Source organism: Hemicordylus capensis, chromosome 2, assembly GCF_027244095.1.
Source record: "Hemicordylus capensis ecotype Gifberg chromosome 2, rHemCap1.1.pri, whole genome shotgun sequence".
Taxonomy (NCBI): Eukaryota; Metazoa; Chordata; class Lepidosauria; order Squamata; family Cordylidae; genus Hemicordylus; species Hemicordylus capensis.
Window position 1 is genome coordinate 208,323,924 of NC_069658.1, and position 18,802 is coordinate 208,342,725.

General features: G+C 49.3%; 1 protein-coding gene across 6 annotated transcripts in view; it reads left to right on the top strand.

The window, feature by feature from the left end:
- The window catches only part of STK11 (serine/threonine kinase 11), a 60,400-nt gene that overhangs the window by 24,008 nt on the left and 17,590 nt on the right, over positions 1-18,802 (top strand). For all 6 annotated transcript variants that reach the window (XM_053303481.1, XM_053303482.1, XM_053303484.1 and 3 more), the window contains exons 3-7: positions 4,901-4,990; positions 5,118-5,250; positions 7,859-7,995; positions 9,667-9,794; positions 17,807-17,864. In XM_053303481.1, coding sequence (XP_053159456.1) covers positions 4,901-4,990; positions 5,118-5,250; positions 7,859-7,995; positions 9,667-9,794; positions 17,807-17,864 — 546 coding nt within the window. The remainder of the gene's footprint in view (positions 1-4,900; positions 4,991-5,117; positions 5,251-7,858; positions 7,996-9,666; positions 9,795-17,806; positions 17,865-18,802) is intronic.

Consider the following 18,802-nt stretch of genomic DNA (forward strand, 5'->3'; position numbering starts at 1 on the left):
AACTCTCCATTTATTCCTACCTTCTGTTTCCTGCCTTTCAACCAGTGACCAATCCACACAGGAATCTGTCCCCTTATCCCATGACTGCTAAGTTTACTCAAGAACCTTTTGTTGGGTAACTTTGTCAAAAGCTTTTTGCAACTCCACTGTGTCAACCATATCACCTTTATCCACATGCCTGTTGACACGCAAAGAACTCCAAAAGGTTAGTGAGGCAAGACTTTCCCCTTCAGAAGCCATGCTGGTTCTCCTTCAGCAAGTCCTGTTCTTCTATATGTTTAACAATCTTGTCTTTGAGTATGCTTTGCTACAATTTACCTGGCACAGAAGTTAAGATAACTGGCCTGTAACCTCCTAGATCCCTTTTTTAAACATCAGGGTTACATTGACTACTTTCCGGTTCTCTGGTATAGAGCTTGATTGTAGGAACAAGTGACATATTATTGCTAGGAGATCAGCAATTTCATATTTGAGTCCATTCAGAACTTTTGAGTGGATGCCATCTGCAACATCCTTTCATCACCTCAAGTTGGCCCAATTCTTCAGCCTCCAAGCCTGAGAAGCTCAGTTCTGAAGCTGGTACATAGTCCGTATCTTCCACCGTGAAGACAGATCCAAAGAACTCATTCAGCTTCTCTGCAATCGCCTTGTCCTTAATCCCTTTCATACCAGCATTGCTTTCGTTTTACCAGTCCTTTTCCTATTCTGAAGTCCAATGCATCTGTGTTGGACTTGCTTAGTAGTGCTCCACTCACATATAAGCTGAATTGGATCACACTTCGGTCACTGTTCCCCAATGCTTCTACAACTCTTGACATCTTGCACCAAGTCCTGGGCACCACTTGGGATTAAGTCCAAGGTCACCTTCTTTCTGGTTGGTTCCACGACCAGCTATTCTAAGGCACAGTTGTTTTGCATATCTAGCAATCTGGCCTCTCTGTCAGTACGAAACATTAGTTTGCCTAGTCCATGCGAGGGTGATTGAAGTCACCCATTATTACCGCTCTGTATCTCGTTGACAGCTCTCTGATTTGTCTCTCCAACTCCTGGTCACTCTCAGCATTTTGGTCCGGTGGGCAAAAGCACATCCCTGGTTACGAGGACTGAAAGGAAATGTGTATTGTCACCCATAATGATTCTGTGGAGGATTCTGGTCGTCTTAGGTTTTCTAGCTTGTTGGATTCTATTCCCTTCTTTAATATATAGTGCTGCTCCACCCCCAACCCTACCCTCCCTGTCCTTTCTGTTGAGTTTGTATCCTGGAATAACAGTGTCCCACTGGTTCTCAACATTCCACCAGGTTTCCATTATGCCCATCCACTGGGTGGCTCAGCTATTTTACAGGTTTACACATGTGTAGGGGCAACACTTAAACATTCTTCCTTCTTGCTGATTTTTCTCTGGAAAAATTTCCAGATTTGAAAATGCTCCCTCCCACCAACTCCTGCACTTTCATTCCAAGCAGCACACCAGGGTTGGGAATCCCGTGTTCATCAGCTCTTCCTTTTTAAAGTGAGCCACTGAATCTTTGGCTCAAATTCAGGGCGCCCTCTCTCTGGCCTGGACAGGTTTTAATTGAGAGTGTGATGAAGCGGGATGCTCTTCATGCTCCCAGCCTCTCCTGACCAAATGGGGCCAGCCGGCAAGCTTCTTCTCAGCTGCATCAGTATTTTAAAGCTTAGCTTCCTGTGCAGTTGGGCCGGACAAACTGGAAAAGCTTGGAGCGCTTGCTCGGTGGTGGGCACCAAGGATCAACCCTCTTCCTAGTCTTCCATCTCCCCTAGGGGTGGGCCACCTGCAGAATTGTCCCAAGTTCAGTGTCTGGCATCTGCAGTAGCCACAGGTGCTGAGAGATCCCTGGAGAGCTGTTGCCAACTGGAGTATGCTGTCTGGAGCTAGAAAGTCCAACTCGGCATGAGAAAGTTTCATCTGTTCATCCAGAGTTCGGTGGGTGGCTTTGCATGCTGAAGGTCCTAGATGCAGTCCCTGGCAGCATCTCCTTATAGGGCTGAAGAATATCTCCTTGTAAGATCCTGAAGAGCTGCTGCCAGTCAGTGTAGACCAGGACTATGCAACTTCAGCTGTCTTGCAGATGTTAGCCTATAGTTCCCATCATCCCTGACTACTGTAGACATTGGGAGTCTCCCAGGTTGTTGGTGGTGAGGACTTCAATGTTCACTCGGAGACCAATTTGTCCGGGGCAGCTCAGGAGTTCTTAGCTGCCATGACAACTATGGCCAAGTGGTCTCAGGACTAAAGCACAGTGTTGGTCACATGCTTGATCTGGTCTTTCACTCTGATCAGGGTGGTGTTCTGTGAGTGGGGACCCCTGTGATTTCCCCATTGTCATGGATGGGCCACCATCTTGTTAAGGTTGGACTCAAAGTCATGTCCCATCTCCGCGGGGGTGAGGGGCCTATTAGAATGGTCCACCTGAGAAGGTTGTTGAGTCCAGTCAGATTCCAAGAAGCCTTGGAAGGATTTAGTGTTGGCTTAGCCCTGTGACTCTGTTGATGCCCTGGGGGAGAACTGGAACAGCAAACTCACCAGGGCAGTAGACATGGTCTCTCCGACCCACTTCGGAATTGGCCCCTTGGTGTATGGAAGAACTGCAGGAGCTGAAGCGGCAAGGTAGACGACTGGAGCGCAAGAGGAGAAAGACTTGAATCCAACAGATTACAACGTAGAGTGCATTTTTGAAAACCTATGCTCAAGCAATACATGTGGCAAAGAAGCGATTCTTTTCTGCCCATATTGCATCCTCAAGCTTATGCCCAGTGGAGTTGTTCAGGATTGTGAGAGGCCTCGTGCCGGCCCCTTCTACTACCTTGAATCGGTATTTGGAGCCATCAATTACGCATTGTGACATCCTAAATGAGTCCTTTGTGGCTAAAATACCTCGTATTCTTGCAGAGCCTAATGCAGAGGTGTCCAGCAACTCCTCTTATGTGGTTAGGCTGAATCAGTTTGTTTGACTCCTGAGGATGTGGACAAGCTGATTGGAACAGTACGGCCTACCACCTGTTCTCTTGACACTTACCCTACATGGCTTATACTATCTGGCAGGGAGGTTGTTGTAGAAGGCTTGGTAGAGATTATCTTTAGACCGCTTCTGAAGAAGCCTGCCTTGGTTCCCTCAGAGTTGAGCAACTATAGGCCAACCTTCTGTGGCTGGGCAAAATAATTGAGGTGGGGGTGGGTGGGTGGCCTCCCAGCTTTAGGCAGTGGAGAAACTGATCACCAAGACCAGTGGTTCGCAAACTTGGAGCCTCCCAGATGTTGCTGAACTACAACTGTCTGGAGACTCCCAGATTGGGAACCATTGATCTAGACCCATTTCAGACTGGCTTTTGGGCGGGCCATGGGGTGGAGACTGCCTTGGTCAGCCTGATGGATGATCTCCAGTTGGGAATTGACAGAGGAAGTGTGACTTTGTTGGTCCTTCTGGATCTCTTGATGGCTTTCGATACTATCAACCGTAGTATCCTTCTGGAATGCCTGATGGGGTTGGGAGTGGGAGGCACTGCTTTGTGGTGGTTCCACTCCTGCTTCTTGGGCAGATTCCAGATGGTGTTGCTTGAAGATTGTTGTTTTTAAAAACGTGAATTTTTGTATGGTGTTCCTCCGGGCTCCATAACATCTACATGAAACTGCTGGGAGAGATCATCAGGAGATTTGGTGCAGGGTATTATTAGTATGTTGATGACACCTAAATCTATTGCTCCATGTCAGCGTAATATGCAGAAGGCATAACCTCCATAAATGCCTGCCTGGAGGCAGTGATGGGCTGGATGAGGGATAACAAACTGAGACTGAATCCAAATAGGACGTAAGTACTTATTGTGCGGGGTCAGAACTCGGGAGACAATTTTGATCTGCTGCTTCTGGATGCTGTCACACTTCCTCAGAAGGAGCAGGTATGCAGTCTGAGGATGCTTCTGGATCTTAACCTCTCCCTGGTGTGTCAGTTTGAGGCAGTGGCCAGAGGTGTTTTCTATCAGCTTCGGCTAGTACGCCAGCTGTGTCCATTTCTTGATATTAATGACTTCAAGACAGTGGTACATCTGCTGGTAACCTCCAGACTGGACTACTGCAATGCGCTCTATGTGGGGCTGCCTTTGTACGTAGTCTGGAAACTGCAGTTGGTACAGAATGCGTCAGCCGGGTTGGTCTCTGGGTCATCTCAGAAAGACCTATATTATTCTATATTAAAAGAACCACAGTGGTTTCCAATAAGTTTCCAGGCAAAATACAAGGTGCTGATTATAACCTATAAAGCCCTAAACAGCTTAGGCCCTGGATATTTCAGATGATGTCGTCTTTGCCTTGAGCCCCACTGCCCATTGAGATCATCTGGAGAGGTGCCACCAACTCATCTGGTGGCCACTCAGGGAATGGCCTTCTTTGTTATTGCCCTAAGACCCTGGAATGCTGAAATAAGAGCCGCCTCATCTCTGGCAAGGTTTAAAAAAACAGATGTTAGGACACATCTGTTCACCCAAGCTTTTTAACTAGACTTGTCATTTTAAATTGTATTTGATTTGTTGTATGTTGCTGTAAACCACCCAGAGATGGGAATTTGGGGCAGTGTACAAATATAATAAATATTGGCCGCTGGGTCTGGGGATGCTGGGATCTGTAGTCCAGAAACAGCTGGAGGGCTGAGTAGCCCAGGTGTGGACCATAGTCAGCTAGATGCGTTGCGTGCAGAAGGCTCCAGGTTCAATTGGCAGCATCTCCAGTTCAAAAAGATCCCCAGTAGGTAGCAGGTGGTGGGGAAAGCCTTTTTCTTTCCTTGAGAGGCCGGGTCTTCTGCAGCAGTGCCTCTGGCTGTCTCTGTGGCCCTTCTGTCCAGGGCTCCGATTCCATCTCTAACCTTCCTTGACTCTCTCCCTCTCACGTATATGGTGATGGAGTACTGTGTGTGCGGCATGCAAGAGATGTTGGACAGCGTCCCAGAAAAAAAGTTTCCAGTCTTTCAGGCGCACGGGTAAGTAAGCCCAGGAGGTGACTTGGGGTACTCGGTGACCAGGCCAGCTATACTGTGTCATACCAGATGGTGGCCTATTGGTCGCCCTCCCTTGACTGGTCTCTCCCTCTTTTTCTCACTTGTGCAGGTACTTTTGCCAGCTTATAGATGGGTTGGAATACCTGCATAGTCAAGGAATCGTCCACAAAGATATCAAACCGGGAAACCTCCTGCTAACAACCAATGGGACGCTGAAGATCTCCGATCTGGGGGTGGCAGAGGTACGCTTGGGCTCCTGAACCATGTGCGCAAGCACGCCTTCTTCCTCCCCCCCCCACATACACTCTCTGTGCATGTATGGGGTGTGTTTGGGTTGACAATATACCAATTGTTACCCCCATATTTGGAAGCCCCCTCCCCCATTTGCATGTGCTGGAAGATGTCCAGGAAGACACTAGCATCACAGAGCACACCTATGGTCACAATGCAGCCAGTTGCATTTGGGGTTGGTGCTTGTCCGGTGGCTGCTTGGGGGCAGGCCTTCTTTGTAGTCGCCCTGGGGCTTTGGAGTGTGCTCCCTGTGGGAATAAGAGCTTACAGAGAGACTCCAATGACACACCTATTCAACTAAGCTCTTATTAATACTACTGCTAGATTTATTGGTTAGCCACCCCATAACAAAGTGTTCTCTGGGTGGCAATCAAATAGAATATACACACAATACAAAATCAAATATAAACTTTTTTAAAAAATTAAAGACCCAAATTTTAAAAGACCCAAGTGATGACGGCAGCAATCCTCACTGGGGAGGCTATTCTGTAAATGGGGTGCCACCACCGAAAAGGCAGTAGCCACCTGCCTCACCTCATTTGGCAAGGGCACCTGGAGCAGGGCCTCCAAAGAGGATCTCAGAGTCCAGGTCAGGACACCTGGGGCAAGGCACTCTCAAGGTAACCTGGTCCCAAGCTGTTTAGGGCTTTAAAGGTGAAAAACAAGAATTTTGATTGGGCCCAGAAATGGACAGGGAGCCAGTACAGCTCACGGAGCACTGGCGTGGTGGTACCAAAATGCTCCGCCCCAGTTGGTAATCTTGTGGCCCTATTTTGGACCAACTGCAGTTCCTGGACTGCTTTGAATGGTAGCCCCACATACAACACATTGCAATAATCTAAACAGGAGGTTACCAGAGCATGGGTAACCATGGCCAAACTATCTCCATCCAGGTAAGTTGGCAGCCAGCATATCTTAAAAAGCGCTCCGAGGCATAGAGGCCACGAGATCCTAGTGACCATGCTGGATCACTACCCCCAGACTGCGAACCTGGTCTTTTAGAGGGAGTGCAGCCCCATCTAGAACAGAACTAAAACTAATTTTAGATATGTAAAGAGTAAATTGTGTTAATGTGTTTCCCCTTCATTTCAACTGAACAAAAAAACCCAAAATGATCCATATGAATAAGTTCATAGTTGGATTAAAAAAACAAGTTCTAGTAAGAACTAATCAGCCTACTTTCCTTTCCCTGTTTCTACAACTGAACTAAATTTGGTACAAATTGAGGTCCACAAGTTAGATTTCTTGTGCCTCTTCATGTGTCTGCCATCTTGGATCAGGGTGGATATCGTCATTACAAATAGCACCATTGAGGTGTCCTTGTGTGTCACTCAGTACAGCTGTTCCAAATTTGATTCAAATCGGTTAGACTGTCTTCAAGTTAGTGCACTTGCGCCTCAGAAGTCTATGGTTCCGCCATCTTGAATCATGGTGGATGAAGACATCACAAACTACACCACTGAGGTATCTTTGTCACTCACTGCAACTGTTCCTAATTTGGTTTAAATTGGTTAGACAGTCTACAAATTATCCCACTTGCACCTCCGATGTTCACGCGGCTGCCATCTTAAATTTGAGTGGATTACATCACACAACACGCCATTTGGGCATCCCTATGTCTCCCTGCATCTGTAGCAAACTTGGTTCAAATCGGTTAGGTGGTTCACAAGTTAGCCCACTTATTACAGCTGTACCCGATTTGGTTCATATTGGTCCCGGTGTTGCGAAGTTGATAGGGGGAGACACACACGCACACAGAGAGAATGCTGGGTGACCTCATAAGCCTACTGGAAAGTAGGCTAAAAATACCGACAAAAGCATCCTTTAATTTACACAGTATATAATGCTGACTTTAATACTGCATGGGTGTGGGGGGGAGCCCAAGTATCTTCCTCATTAAACTGCAAATAAGTACATTAAAATTAGACTAGATTGCTAGAAAATCCTTTGCCATTCTACCAAAAGAAAACCAGTTCAAATGCCAACCAGGAATACCCATCAGTTATCCAAAGTTGAAGATCAGAAGTAGCTCTGTCCTTCCAGTGTTGTGTAATCTTATTAGCAACTCTCATGCTTGATAGATCCATAATTCTTGATGTAAAGCAAGATTCCGCATACTAGGCATGTACCCCAAAAGCACATGAACCTCCTAAAAAGACACCTGCAAAGACATATTAGCGATCTTACGAATTTCAGGCCAAAACGAAACAATAGGACAAGACTGAACTGTATGCATTAAATGTTCCCATTTCTAAACTACACCTCCAACAGACAGACTATAACCAACCCTTACCAAACATTTTCTAGGGTGTCTGTTAGATACAAAATACATTTCTGTTTCATCAGCCTCATTCTTAAACCTAATGAGAAACACTTTAAATTTTGATATATTTTTATTGTGTAAACCACCTGGGGTGCTATAGAAATGTGTTAAATTTTTAAGTGATTTTAGTCCATCACGCTAAATAAATTTGCATAGGACGACAAGAAGAACTTGATTTCTGTCCCTGTCTTTGACCCAAATGCTGACCGCTGCTCCTCATTGCCTCCCGGTTGCAGGCCTTGCATCCGTTTGCTGAAGATGACATGTGCCGAACGAGTCAGGGATCACCCGCTTTCCAGCCGCCGGAAATCGCCAACGGCCTCGATACCTTTTCTGGCTTCAAAGTGGATATTTGGTCAGCAGGCGTCACGCTGTAAGTGTGACAGGAGCCCAAGGCAGAAGCGGCCTGCTTAGGCCGGGGAGGAGGGATCCTCTGAGGCGACTTCCTCTTCCTTCTGTGTTTGTGTACTCCCTCTTAATTGTGCCATGGTGCTGGAGGAAGGAGGTCTTTCGGTAGCAAGCGTGAATGGCCCCCTTTGCTCAGTAGGGTCTGCCCTGGTTTGCATGTGAATAAGAGACTACATGTGTGAGCACTTTAAGGTACTCCCCTGAGGGGATGGGGCCGCTCTGGGAAGAGCACCTGCCTGCTTGCATGCAGAAGGTTCCCGGTTCCCTCCCTGGCAGCATCTCCAAGACAGGGCGGAGGGAGACTCCTGCCTGCAACCTGGGAGAAGCCGCTGCCAATCTGTGTAGACCATACTGAGCTAGATGGACCAAGGGTCTGACTGGGTAGGAGGCAGCTTCCTCTGTTCCTGTGGGTGGCAAAGTAGCCCTGTTTAGACACTTCATTATGTGGGAACAGATACCTGTACATGCATACATCTGTGTTTGCAAATGACTGTACCTGTATCCATTTAAAAAGTGAACTTGGCTACAGGTCTGTCAGACGTAAGGTATAGCTAGAAGGGCAGTGTCCTTGGTTCGGCTTAGCCTGTGAATAACTGTCCCTGCCCATAGATCTGTACACCTTGTATGAGCCTTAATCGTAATGTGTGAATAGGGTTGATGTGGTGTTGGCCTCAAGTGAAGAGAGAGTGGGCCAAACATCACTGCTTCGCCTCCAAAATGGCTTCCTGGTAGATTTTGGCTGTCCTTATTTTAAATTTAATTTCACATTTTATATCCCGCTCTTCCTCCAAGGAGCCCAGAGTGGTGTACTACATGCTTAGGTTTCTCCTCACAACAACCCTGTGAAGTAGGCTAGGCTGAGAGAGAAGTGACTGGCCCAGAGTCACCCAGCAAGTCTCATGGCTCAATGGGGATTTGAACTCGGTTCTCCTCAGTCCTAGTCCAGCACTCTAACCACTACACCATGCTGGCTCACCACTTACCCTGCCGCCACATCCCCTCCTCCTTCCTCCTTGAAACAGCTTGAAGGAGAGTGGCAAGAGACCCTTGTTGCTTGCTAACAGGGCAAAGAGGCACCTTCTCCAAGTGCCGCCTGTTGAGCAGAGGGGAGCGGTCGTCCCTGCCTAGCCGAGTGCCAGTGGCTGTTGCTGGTCATGGTGGGGAGGGGGCCGCAGCTCAGTGGCAGAGCCCCTGCCTAGAATGGAGAAGGTCCTGGGTTGACTCCCTGGCAGTGTCTCTGGTGGGGCTGGGAGGGCCTCCTGCCTGACACTTGGGTGTGCTGCTGCCAGTCAGTGCAGACAAGACTGAGCTGGATGGCCCAAAGGTCTGCCTCAGCAGAAGGCACCTCCCTATGTTTTTTGGGGGGAGGCATCTGTTTAGACAATAAAGGGTCTTTGATATTTGTGAACCGCCCTGAGCTATTTTGTAAGGGTGGTCTAAAAATCAAGCAAGCAAGCAAGCCAGCCCTCTTGGGACAGGGAGCCATCTCTTCACTCTTACTTCATTGTCTTTGTTGTGTGCACTGCTTTGAGAACTCTTTTGATTGAAAAGCAATCAATAGATATTGTAATAATACCTCTATGCATGCTTTACTTCTGCCCCCTCTCAACGTCCTGCTGTTTTTCCTCTTTTGCAGATACAACATTACAACAGGTCTTTATCCCTTTGAGGGCGATAATATTTATAAGTTATTTGAAAACATCGGGAAAGGGGACTACACAATTCCAGAGGACTGTGGTCCTCCGCTCTTTGATCTGCTTAGAGGTGAGTGCCCCTCTTATCAAATAAGAGGACAGCTTGCATTGCATGGAAAGTTCGTTCTGCTTAATGCCAGAGAAATCTCTGTGGATGGGATAGGTCTTCTAAATATCCACAAATGGTTTAGGCTTTCAAAGAGTTTCTAGCTTCCTCTGCACAAGCTAAGTCTGAATGGAAGAGCTTGATTTTTTTTTTTTTAAATGTTCAACTTGTCTTTTGGTCCAGAGGACCGACCCCTCCCTCCCTCCCTCCTCCTCCTCCTCCCTTCCTACACTCACTCACTCGTGTCCCCGCTGAAATGCACACTTTAATAAGAAAACCCTTGAAATAACAGTAAGAGATCAGTGAAAAGTGCAAGCAAAACCATTTTGGCTTATGCAGCCCCCTGCTGAAAAGAAATAAGATAAGAAGGGACTCAGACATCCCTGGGAGCCTGCCCATAACCCTTAGGAGCCAGTAGAGAAAAAGCTTAGAAGTGAACATAAGGGCAGCAGCTCTCCGTGTCACATAGGAAGCTGCTGTATACTGAGTCAGACTATTGGTCCATCTAGCTCAGTATTGTCAACCCAGATTGGCAGCAGCTTCTCCAAGGTTGCAGGCAGGAATCTCTCTCAGCCCTCTCTTGGAGATGCTGCCAGGGAGGGAACTGGGAACCTTCTGCTCTTCCCAGGCTCCATCCCCTGAGGGGAATATCTTACAGTGCTCACGCTTCTACTCTCCCAGGGTGGACCCTGCTTAGCAAAGGGGACAAGTCATATTTAGGGTGAACCAACAAACGGTAAACTTGAGGAAGCATCTGAGGACCAGATGCTGTCGGCAGGGAGGATCTGTTGTCTTCATACCCAGCTTGGTGTGAGCATCTGGGCGGCTGCCGCTGGCAACAGGATGCCAGATGGGTCTTCTGATCTGATCTCACACAGCAGGGCTTTCTCTGTGTGCTCACCATGTGGAGGGCGGGGTCTCTCTGCAGCTATTAACCACAAGAGCTGAAAAGGGAACCTCTGAGTTCCGAGCTCTAAAGGGGTAGGGACGTGCACGGAACCCGTGTGGAGGCCCTTTTTGAGCCTCCAAACCTGTTCGTTCGGCCGGGAGTTCCACCGGTTTGAAGGCAGGGGTGGAGGCGTACCTTTAAGGGTGGGGGAGGTGCCCTTACCCCTCCACCACATTTCCTCTCCTGGTGCTCCGTTTTAAAGGTCCCCGTCGGGGCAGCAGAGTACCTCCCTGCCGCCCTGGTGTCCTCCTCGGCTGGAGAAGTCCCCAGCACTGCCTCTTGGGAGGAAGTCTGTCTGAGTGCAAGGGACAAAAGAGAGGCCGGCTGCCCTTGTTGAGCTTTGCACAAGTGTCTGATCAGTTCCTGGATAGGCCTCTGGTCTTATCCTGTGTGACGATTCTCGCTCTTTAAAAATACCATTTTCTTTCTGTGCATCTGTGAGATGACGAAGTGCCTCTTCCTTTGCAGACAGGAGTGTGTTCTCCTCCTTATCCGAGACCCTTTTTGGAGTCGAGGTTTTCTTCCTCCTAGAATGAACCTCAGCCAACAGAATAGTTTAGAAGCGGCATCAGAATCAGAGAGAGAGAGAGACGGACATAGACACAGAGAGAGGTGCGGGGGAGAGAGATCGGGTGCTTGAAGCAGAGGTCCCCAGCAGATCCTTACATAAGGCAAAGACGGAAGCTTTTAAGGACTTTGGTCTTGCTCCCTTTCCACTGTTGTCTCTAAATGTCCAGCTGGGTCCGGACCATTAATAATCTGGCCCCCTTTGGTGTCTTTGTGGAAATGCTTGAATTGGCACCTAGGAACCCAGTGGCCTTTTCTGCTCCTTGAAACTGAAAACTGCCAGATGACTAAAAGGTGCAGAAATCGATTCTGAGCCTGAGCAAGATCATGGTGAGACTGGAGCTAGTCTTAGGGGGCAGGGAGACCTTCTGGGAAATCCAAGGAAGCAGACACAGGTGGCTTCTGCCTCTCCCTCACTTCATGGTCCCCGTCCCTCCTCTTTAGACACCGATGTTTAAAGATAATAGTCTGCCTCATGCTGCTGCCTGGAAATATCGGCTGCTCCAGAAGGCCGTGTTTCCTGGCTGTTTGCTGTAGGTGGCACTGCAAGTCCAGGTTATCGGTCTTGAGGCATGCAAACACAAAATCTTTTGCACACTTCAAACGAGTCCTTGTCAGGAGTTTCTCCCCCCTGCCCAAGTGCCTGACAGCCGAAACACCCTCCCCGCTGCCCCCCATTGAAGCCATCTGTATGGCTATCTTGATCTTGCCATAGTTGTATGTGCTGTGTCCTTGCTTTTGACAAACACCCTCTCTTGCAGAGGACTTGTTACATAAGGCAGTACTAGAAATCTGTTCTCGGCGGGGGGAGCTGGCGTCTGCTCTCTGGGGCCAGACTGTCTTTCTCCAGTTTTATTTTTAGGTTCCCAGCCTGCCTTGTCTGAAGGGCTCTGGGCAGGTAGCTGCATGCATGCATGCCAGCCTGCCCCATTCTCAGCATCAGGCTAAATTACTAGATTAAACCAGCTTCATTCTCCACCCTATTAAAGGGGAGGTCTCCCCTCTCGCCAGCCCAAGTGAGAGAGGTCTTACTACTCATCCGGAAGAGATTTCGCTCGCACCAGGTTCCCACCAAGGTGGGCTGATTGGGGAACCCCCCAGCCAGCTGTTTCATCACAACTGGAAGAGAGCCATTAGGCTCCTCCCCGCACCCCACTCCTCCAAAGGTGAATGCCTGCTCTTTGTTTTTAACACGGCCCTTTCCAAATGCTGTAGGAATGGACTCCCCCAGAGGTTCTGCGCCTTAGGTTCTTGGGCCATTATAGCTGGAGATGTGTTGATGTGGCCCACCAGCACCTGGGGAGAAGCCCTGGGAGGGGGCTCCTGTGAGTTCAGGGTACCAATCCACAGAGGAGGCTGGCGGTTGCTGCTTCCCTTCATGGCCCAGGGCGCTGGCCTCGCCTTGGCTGGGGGCTGGGGCAGGTTATCCTCCTGCATCTCGGCCTCCGTGCAAGCTGGCTTGCTGGATTGCTCCCAGTGCAGAAACTCTGCTGATTCACTGGCACTCGGAGTGGGGTGCAGTTGCTTCTGTGTCTGACTCACTCCTCGGGCTTGCCTCCTTGCATTCAGGAGTGATGCCCAGAGCAGTGACTCATGCAGAAGCTGAGGGGGTGGGCTCCTCTGAGGGCCGTGCACGTTCCTCAGAGTTGTTCTTCCCAGCTGTAGAAGTGAGTAGGGCCTTACAGTTTTTAATTGGGGCGGCGGGGGGGGGGGGGGAGCTTGCCGCGGTGAATGGGAGTCCTGGGAAGCCCAGGCTTTTCCATGTGCACAATAGTTTACAGCTAGTAAGAAGCCGTCTTCCATCGAGTTAGGCCACTGGTCCATTTAGCTCGGCACTGCCTGTCCTGTCTGTCAGCAGCTCTCCAAGGTTTTGGATAGGAGTCTCTCCCAGCCCTACTCTGAAGGGCTGAAGCTGCCAGGGATTGAACCTGGGACCTTCTGCTTGCAAAACAAGAGATCTGTCACTGAGCTATAGCCTCACCCCCACATCATTGGGCCCCATTTGTCCTGATTTGATTGATTGCTGTCAAGTCTGGGTCGACTCTTAGCGGCCACATAGATAGATTCTGTCCAGGATGATCTGTCTTCCACTTGGCCTTTAGGTCGCTCAGTGGTGCATTGATTGCAGTCATCAGCGAGTCCGTCCACCTTGCTGCTGGTTGTTCTCCTCTTCTGTCCTTGCCTTCAATTTTCCCCAGCATATATGCTGGGAGCTTCTCAAGGGAGCTGGGTCTTTGTATGATAGTTTGAGCCTGGTCATTTGTGCCCCAAGTGAAAATTCTGCATTGATTTGTTCTGTGATCCATTTGTTGGTTTTTCCTGGCTGTCCATGGTATCCAGCACCCAAGTTCAAAAACATCAATGCTTTTTCTATCCTGCTTCTTCAAAGTCCAGCTTTCACATCCATAGAGTGTCACGAGAAAAACCATGGTCCGAACGATTCTAATCTTTGTAGGTATAGACACATCATGGCATCTAAATATCCTTTCCAAGGCATTCATTGCAACCCAGTCCTGATTACTACCTGCAAAATATGCTTCTCTGCAACTTGATTCTATATGTAGTACCTGCCTCCCTTTTAATGTTGTGGCCATCTGTGTTCTTTGCTCTAAGTGTACATGTGCCCTGCTCTCCTTGGGGAAACCTGCTCAATCCCTACACATCTCCTCAACCCAGACCCAGGACTGAACTGAGTTTCAGTTTGTCAGAGGGAGAACTTCTTACATCCCGTTGCCACTTGTTATGGGGATGGGGCCATAGCTGAGGAGCAGAGCATCTGCTCTGCATACAGAAGGTTCGGTTCCTGACATCTCCAGGTAGGGACTGCGAACTCTGAGTTAATAATTCCTGTAAAAGGCAATGTTGAGGATAAGCAGATTGCCAAGAAGCTGAAGGAGTTCTTTGCATCCATCTTCACTGCAGAGGATACTGACCATATACCTGCTCCTGAACTGAGTTGCTCAGACTTGGAGGCTGAAGAACTGGGCCAATATGAGGCCCTGTTTTTCTGCCTTGAAATACTAAACATCAGCAAATCACCAGGGCCAGAGTTCTGAAGGAACTCAAATTGTTGACCGCCTAGCAGAAATATGGAACTTGTTGCTACAGTCAGGCTCTGCACCAGAGGACTGGAAAGTAGCCAAAAATGGGATCCGGGGTGATCCAGGAAACTACAGGCTGGTTAGCATAACTTCTGTGCCAGGTAAATTGATGGGAAGCATACTTAAGGACACAATTGCTAAATGTATAGAAGAACAGGCCTTGCTGAAGGAGAACCGGCATGGCTTCTGCGGGGCAATCTTGCCTCACTAACCTTTTGGAGTTCTTCGAGAGTGTCAAAGGGGAACTTTGTCAAAAGCTTTTTGGATGTCCAAATCTACTATGTCAACGGTGTCACCTTTATCCACAGGCGTGGATAAACCAAAAGCTCTTGAGTAAACTTGGCAGACATGGGATAAAGGGACAGGTTCATGTGTGGATTGATCGCTGGTTGAAAGGCAGGAAACAGAGGGTAGGAATAAATTGTCAGTTTTCACAATGGAGGGAAGAAAGAAGTGGGGTCTCCCAGGGATCTGTACTGGGACCAGGAACAATGTAACTTTTTCATAAATGATCTAGAAGTTGAGGTAAGCAGCGAAGTGGCCAAATTTGTGGATGACACTAAACTTTTTTTGGGTAGTGAAATCCAGAACAGATTGTGAGGATCTCCAAACTGGGGGAGTGGGTGACAAAATGGCAGATGCAGTTCAGTGTAAGCAAATGTAAAGTGATGCACATTGGGGCAAAAGAACCCCAATTTCACATATACACTGATGGGGTCCGAGCTGAAAGTGACGGACCAGGAGAGGGATCTTGAGGTCGTGGTGGACAGCTCACTGAAAGTGTCGACTCAGTGCGCGGCAGCTGTGAAAAAGGCCACTTCCATGCTAGGGATCATCAGGAAGGGGATGGAGAATAAAAAGGGCAGCAAGAGCAACCCTGGAGGACGCAGTGTGGGGCTTGGGAGCCCCATGGCTTCCCAGCACCCGGGGCAACAGGAGCCGCACTCCTGAAAAGGGGTGAGTGAGGGCAGTGCCATCCTCCCACCCCCTCCCCGACCAGAGCATTAAATGTGGTCAGCAGGCCAGTCGGTGGTTGTTGAATTGAGTCCTTTAAGCATCGGGGAAACTACTGCACCTGGCAAGCATAAGTTAGGGTTGTCTAGCCTACCTCACGAGGTTGTTGTGAGGATAAAAAATAACCATGTACACCGTTCTGACCTCCTTGGAAGAAGAGCGGGATAGAAGTGTAAAATAATAGTAATAAATAAGTCTTCCAGAACTGATCTTGTGGCAGCAAGCATGAATTGTCCCTTTGCTGAGCAGGGTCTGCCTTGGTTTGCATTTGGATGGGAGATGTGACCACTCTAAGATATTCCCAAACTGGGAGCCTCCAGAGGTTGCTGAACTACAGCGCCCATCAGCCCCACATAGTAAATTGTCGCTGAGGCTGCTGGGCACTGTAGTTCAGCAACCTCTGGAGGCTCCCAGTTTGCGAACCACGCTTACTTCTGCTTACATGCAGAAGGTCCCCAGTTCAGTCCCTGGCAGCATCGCCAGGTAGGGCTGGGTCAGACCCACGTCCGGAATCCTTGGAGAGACGCTGCCAGTCGGAGCAGACGAAACTGAGCTTGAGGGGCCCAGCTGTCTGGCTCAGTATAAGAGAGCTCCGTAAGTGGTGGGGCACCTCCTTTGGGATGTGATAGGCCCCGGGGTCCACCTCTAGCATCTCCAGGAGAGAAGAGGTGGTGATCCTGGGGAAACTGGGCTCAGAAAAACCTTGTTCCACCAGAGACCCCCGAGAACTGCTGCCAGTCAGAGCTGGGTGAGCTGGACAGACAAACCAACTCGGCAGAAGGCGGCTTGATGCAACCCCATGATGCAAGGGCCACCTTCTGGCGATATCCGTTTCCCCCACCATCAGCGGCCCACTGAGCCGGCCCGCCGGCCCTTGTATGTGACGAATGCCCCCGCAGAGCGTTCGGAGGCTTGGCCTAGGAGCCTCTGTGCCTTGTGTGTGTCTGTCCACACTTGGGCCTCCCAGGAGGACTTGGCTTCCTTTCTTTGGCCTTGTTACCAAAGCAGATACGGAAGAGTGCCTTCTAGGAGCCCCACCACCCCCCGCCCCATACCCTTCCCTTCCCAGCTTCACAAATGCTCCAGCTGGTGGGGTTCTCCTCCAGGCCTGGCTGCTTTCCATCTCCCCACACACAGCTGGAAGGCCCTTGATGTGGCTAGGGGTCTTCCCATTTCCTTGTTGCTTCTGCCAGGTCAGCAGGCTGTCTTAGGAGACCGGCGTCCTTGAAGTTTAGTTTTAGCGATATTTCCTCTGCTTTAAAGTCACCTTAAATGGCACAGCGGGGAAATGTTTGACTAACGAGCAGAAGGTTACTGGTTCGAATCCCCGCTGGGACTATATCGGGCAGCAGTGATATAGGAAGATGCTGGAAGGCATCATCATCTCATATTGTGCGGGAGGAGGCAATGGGAACCCCCTCCTCTATTCTACCCAAGACAACCGCGGGGCTTTCTGGGCACCAGGAGTCAACACTGACTCGATGGCACACTTGACCCTTTTTTCAGGCAAGATGGCCAAGTTTGAGTCAAACAGGATGGGTGCAGGCAGCAAGAACTTGTAGGAACTATCGATCCCGCAAAAGGAGGGGGGGTGTAGGAGCCGCTTCTGTTTGACACGTCTCTCTCTTCTTTTTCATGCCAGTGCTGTATTTAAGGGCATCTCTTTAAAGCAGGGCGACACAGCTTCAGCCCTCCAGCAGATGTGGGGCTATGACTCCCTAATCGCCCCCAGTGCTTGGCTGCTGTGACTAGGAATGATGGGAGATTAGGGGTAGCCCCAAAGTTGGAAACTCATGGGTTTCCCAGCTTGCTTCGTTGTAGTCCAGCAACCTCCTGGGGGTTCCTCTTTGCCAGTTGGAATCTCTCTCTCTCCATGCTCTGTTCAGAAAATAATGGGAGAAGGGCTGGTCTTGAGGCAGCAAGCATGAATTGGTCCCTTGGCTGCCCTGGTTGCATTTGAATGGGAGACTTGATGTGTGAGCACTGGAAGAGATTCCCCCTTGTGGGGATGGAGCTGATCCGGGAAGAGCATCTAGGTTCCCAGTTCCCTCCCTGGCAGCATCTCTAAGACAGGGCAGAGAGAGAGACTCCTGCCTGCAACCTTGGAGAAGCCGCTGCCAGTCTGTGAAGACAATACTGAGCTAGATGGACCAATGGATAGACCGATTAACAAAACCTCTTCTGGTACTTTGCACGTTGGACGGATGTTGACGTGGGGATCGGCACCCCATTCTGCCCTGTGTGCTGCACTTCTATAGAGAAGGGCTTTGTGCCCCTTTTTCCCCACTGGGCCTTGATTCGGTCCCTAGATTTATGCAGCTTTCCTCTTGTTCCTTTCTTCCCAGGAATGCTTGAATACGACCCAGCCAAGCGGTTTTCAATACAACAGATAAGGCATCACAAGTGAGTGCTTGCTTTGCTTTTATTTTATTTTTTATTGTAATTATGGATTTGTTTTAATGATTTCTTGGCCCCAGGGCAGTGGGGAGGGCAGAGCACCAACTAAACTGAAGAGGAGGGCTATGGCCAGTTACAGTTTTTACTTTTTGGAATGACTGTCCCATTGCATGGCTTTCTAGGAAAGCCCTTGAAGCAGCTTAGAGCACATGATGGATGAAACTGTGGAGAAAGTGTGTGTGTGTGTGTGTGTGTGTGTGTGTGTGTGCGCGCGTGTGGGCGTCGTCCACTTTTTTGTGCACATACACGGACAGTAGGTTTCTTCTACCCTCATTTGGGAGCTCTGTGCATGCTTCCAGTTTTGATTGTGTGTTGGTTTAAAAGCCAAGGTCAGAGGCAGGGAGCTGGATGGCGAGCTAAGCCCCAGCTGGGCAGGATGGGCCCACCTTACTCGGATTCCGACCTTGGCTTCGGAACAAGGTAGGAAGAGATCGCCTGCCCCCCCCCCCCCAGCTGGGGCTTAACTCACGATTAAGCTCCCTAACGTTGTATTAAATGGGGACACAGTTTTGTTTTGTTTTTAAATGGGGCATGCACAGAGGTCCCGAATTAGGGGTGGAGGCTTCACCTCCCCGAATGTTGATTGTGTGAACTCCCTTACTAAGTTCACATAGCAAAAAAGAGACCGTTCCTTGTTGCAAAAAAAGAACATCTGAAGAATTTCTCGCGGTCTGAAGAAACAAGAGAGGCAACAGCCACCGAATGGATGCGCAGAGTGTGAACTGAATCCCTGCTCCTGCCCACTGAAGCAAGCCGTGTTGCTAGAAGCGGAAGGAAATAGAATGGCTGACCACAGCAGCCGTTGCCCTTCTCGGTGGGACTGTGGTAGGGTCTGAATAACACGCAGCTCCATTTGCAAAGAAGAGGTCTTTGTTGTTATCCCG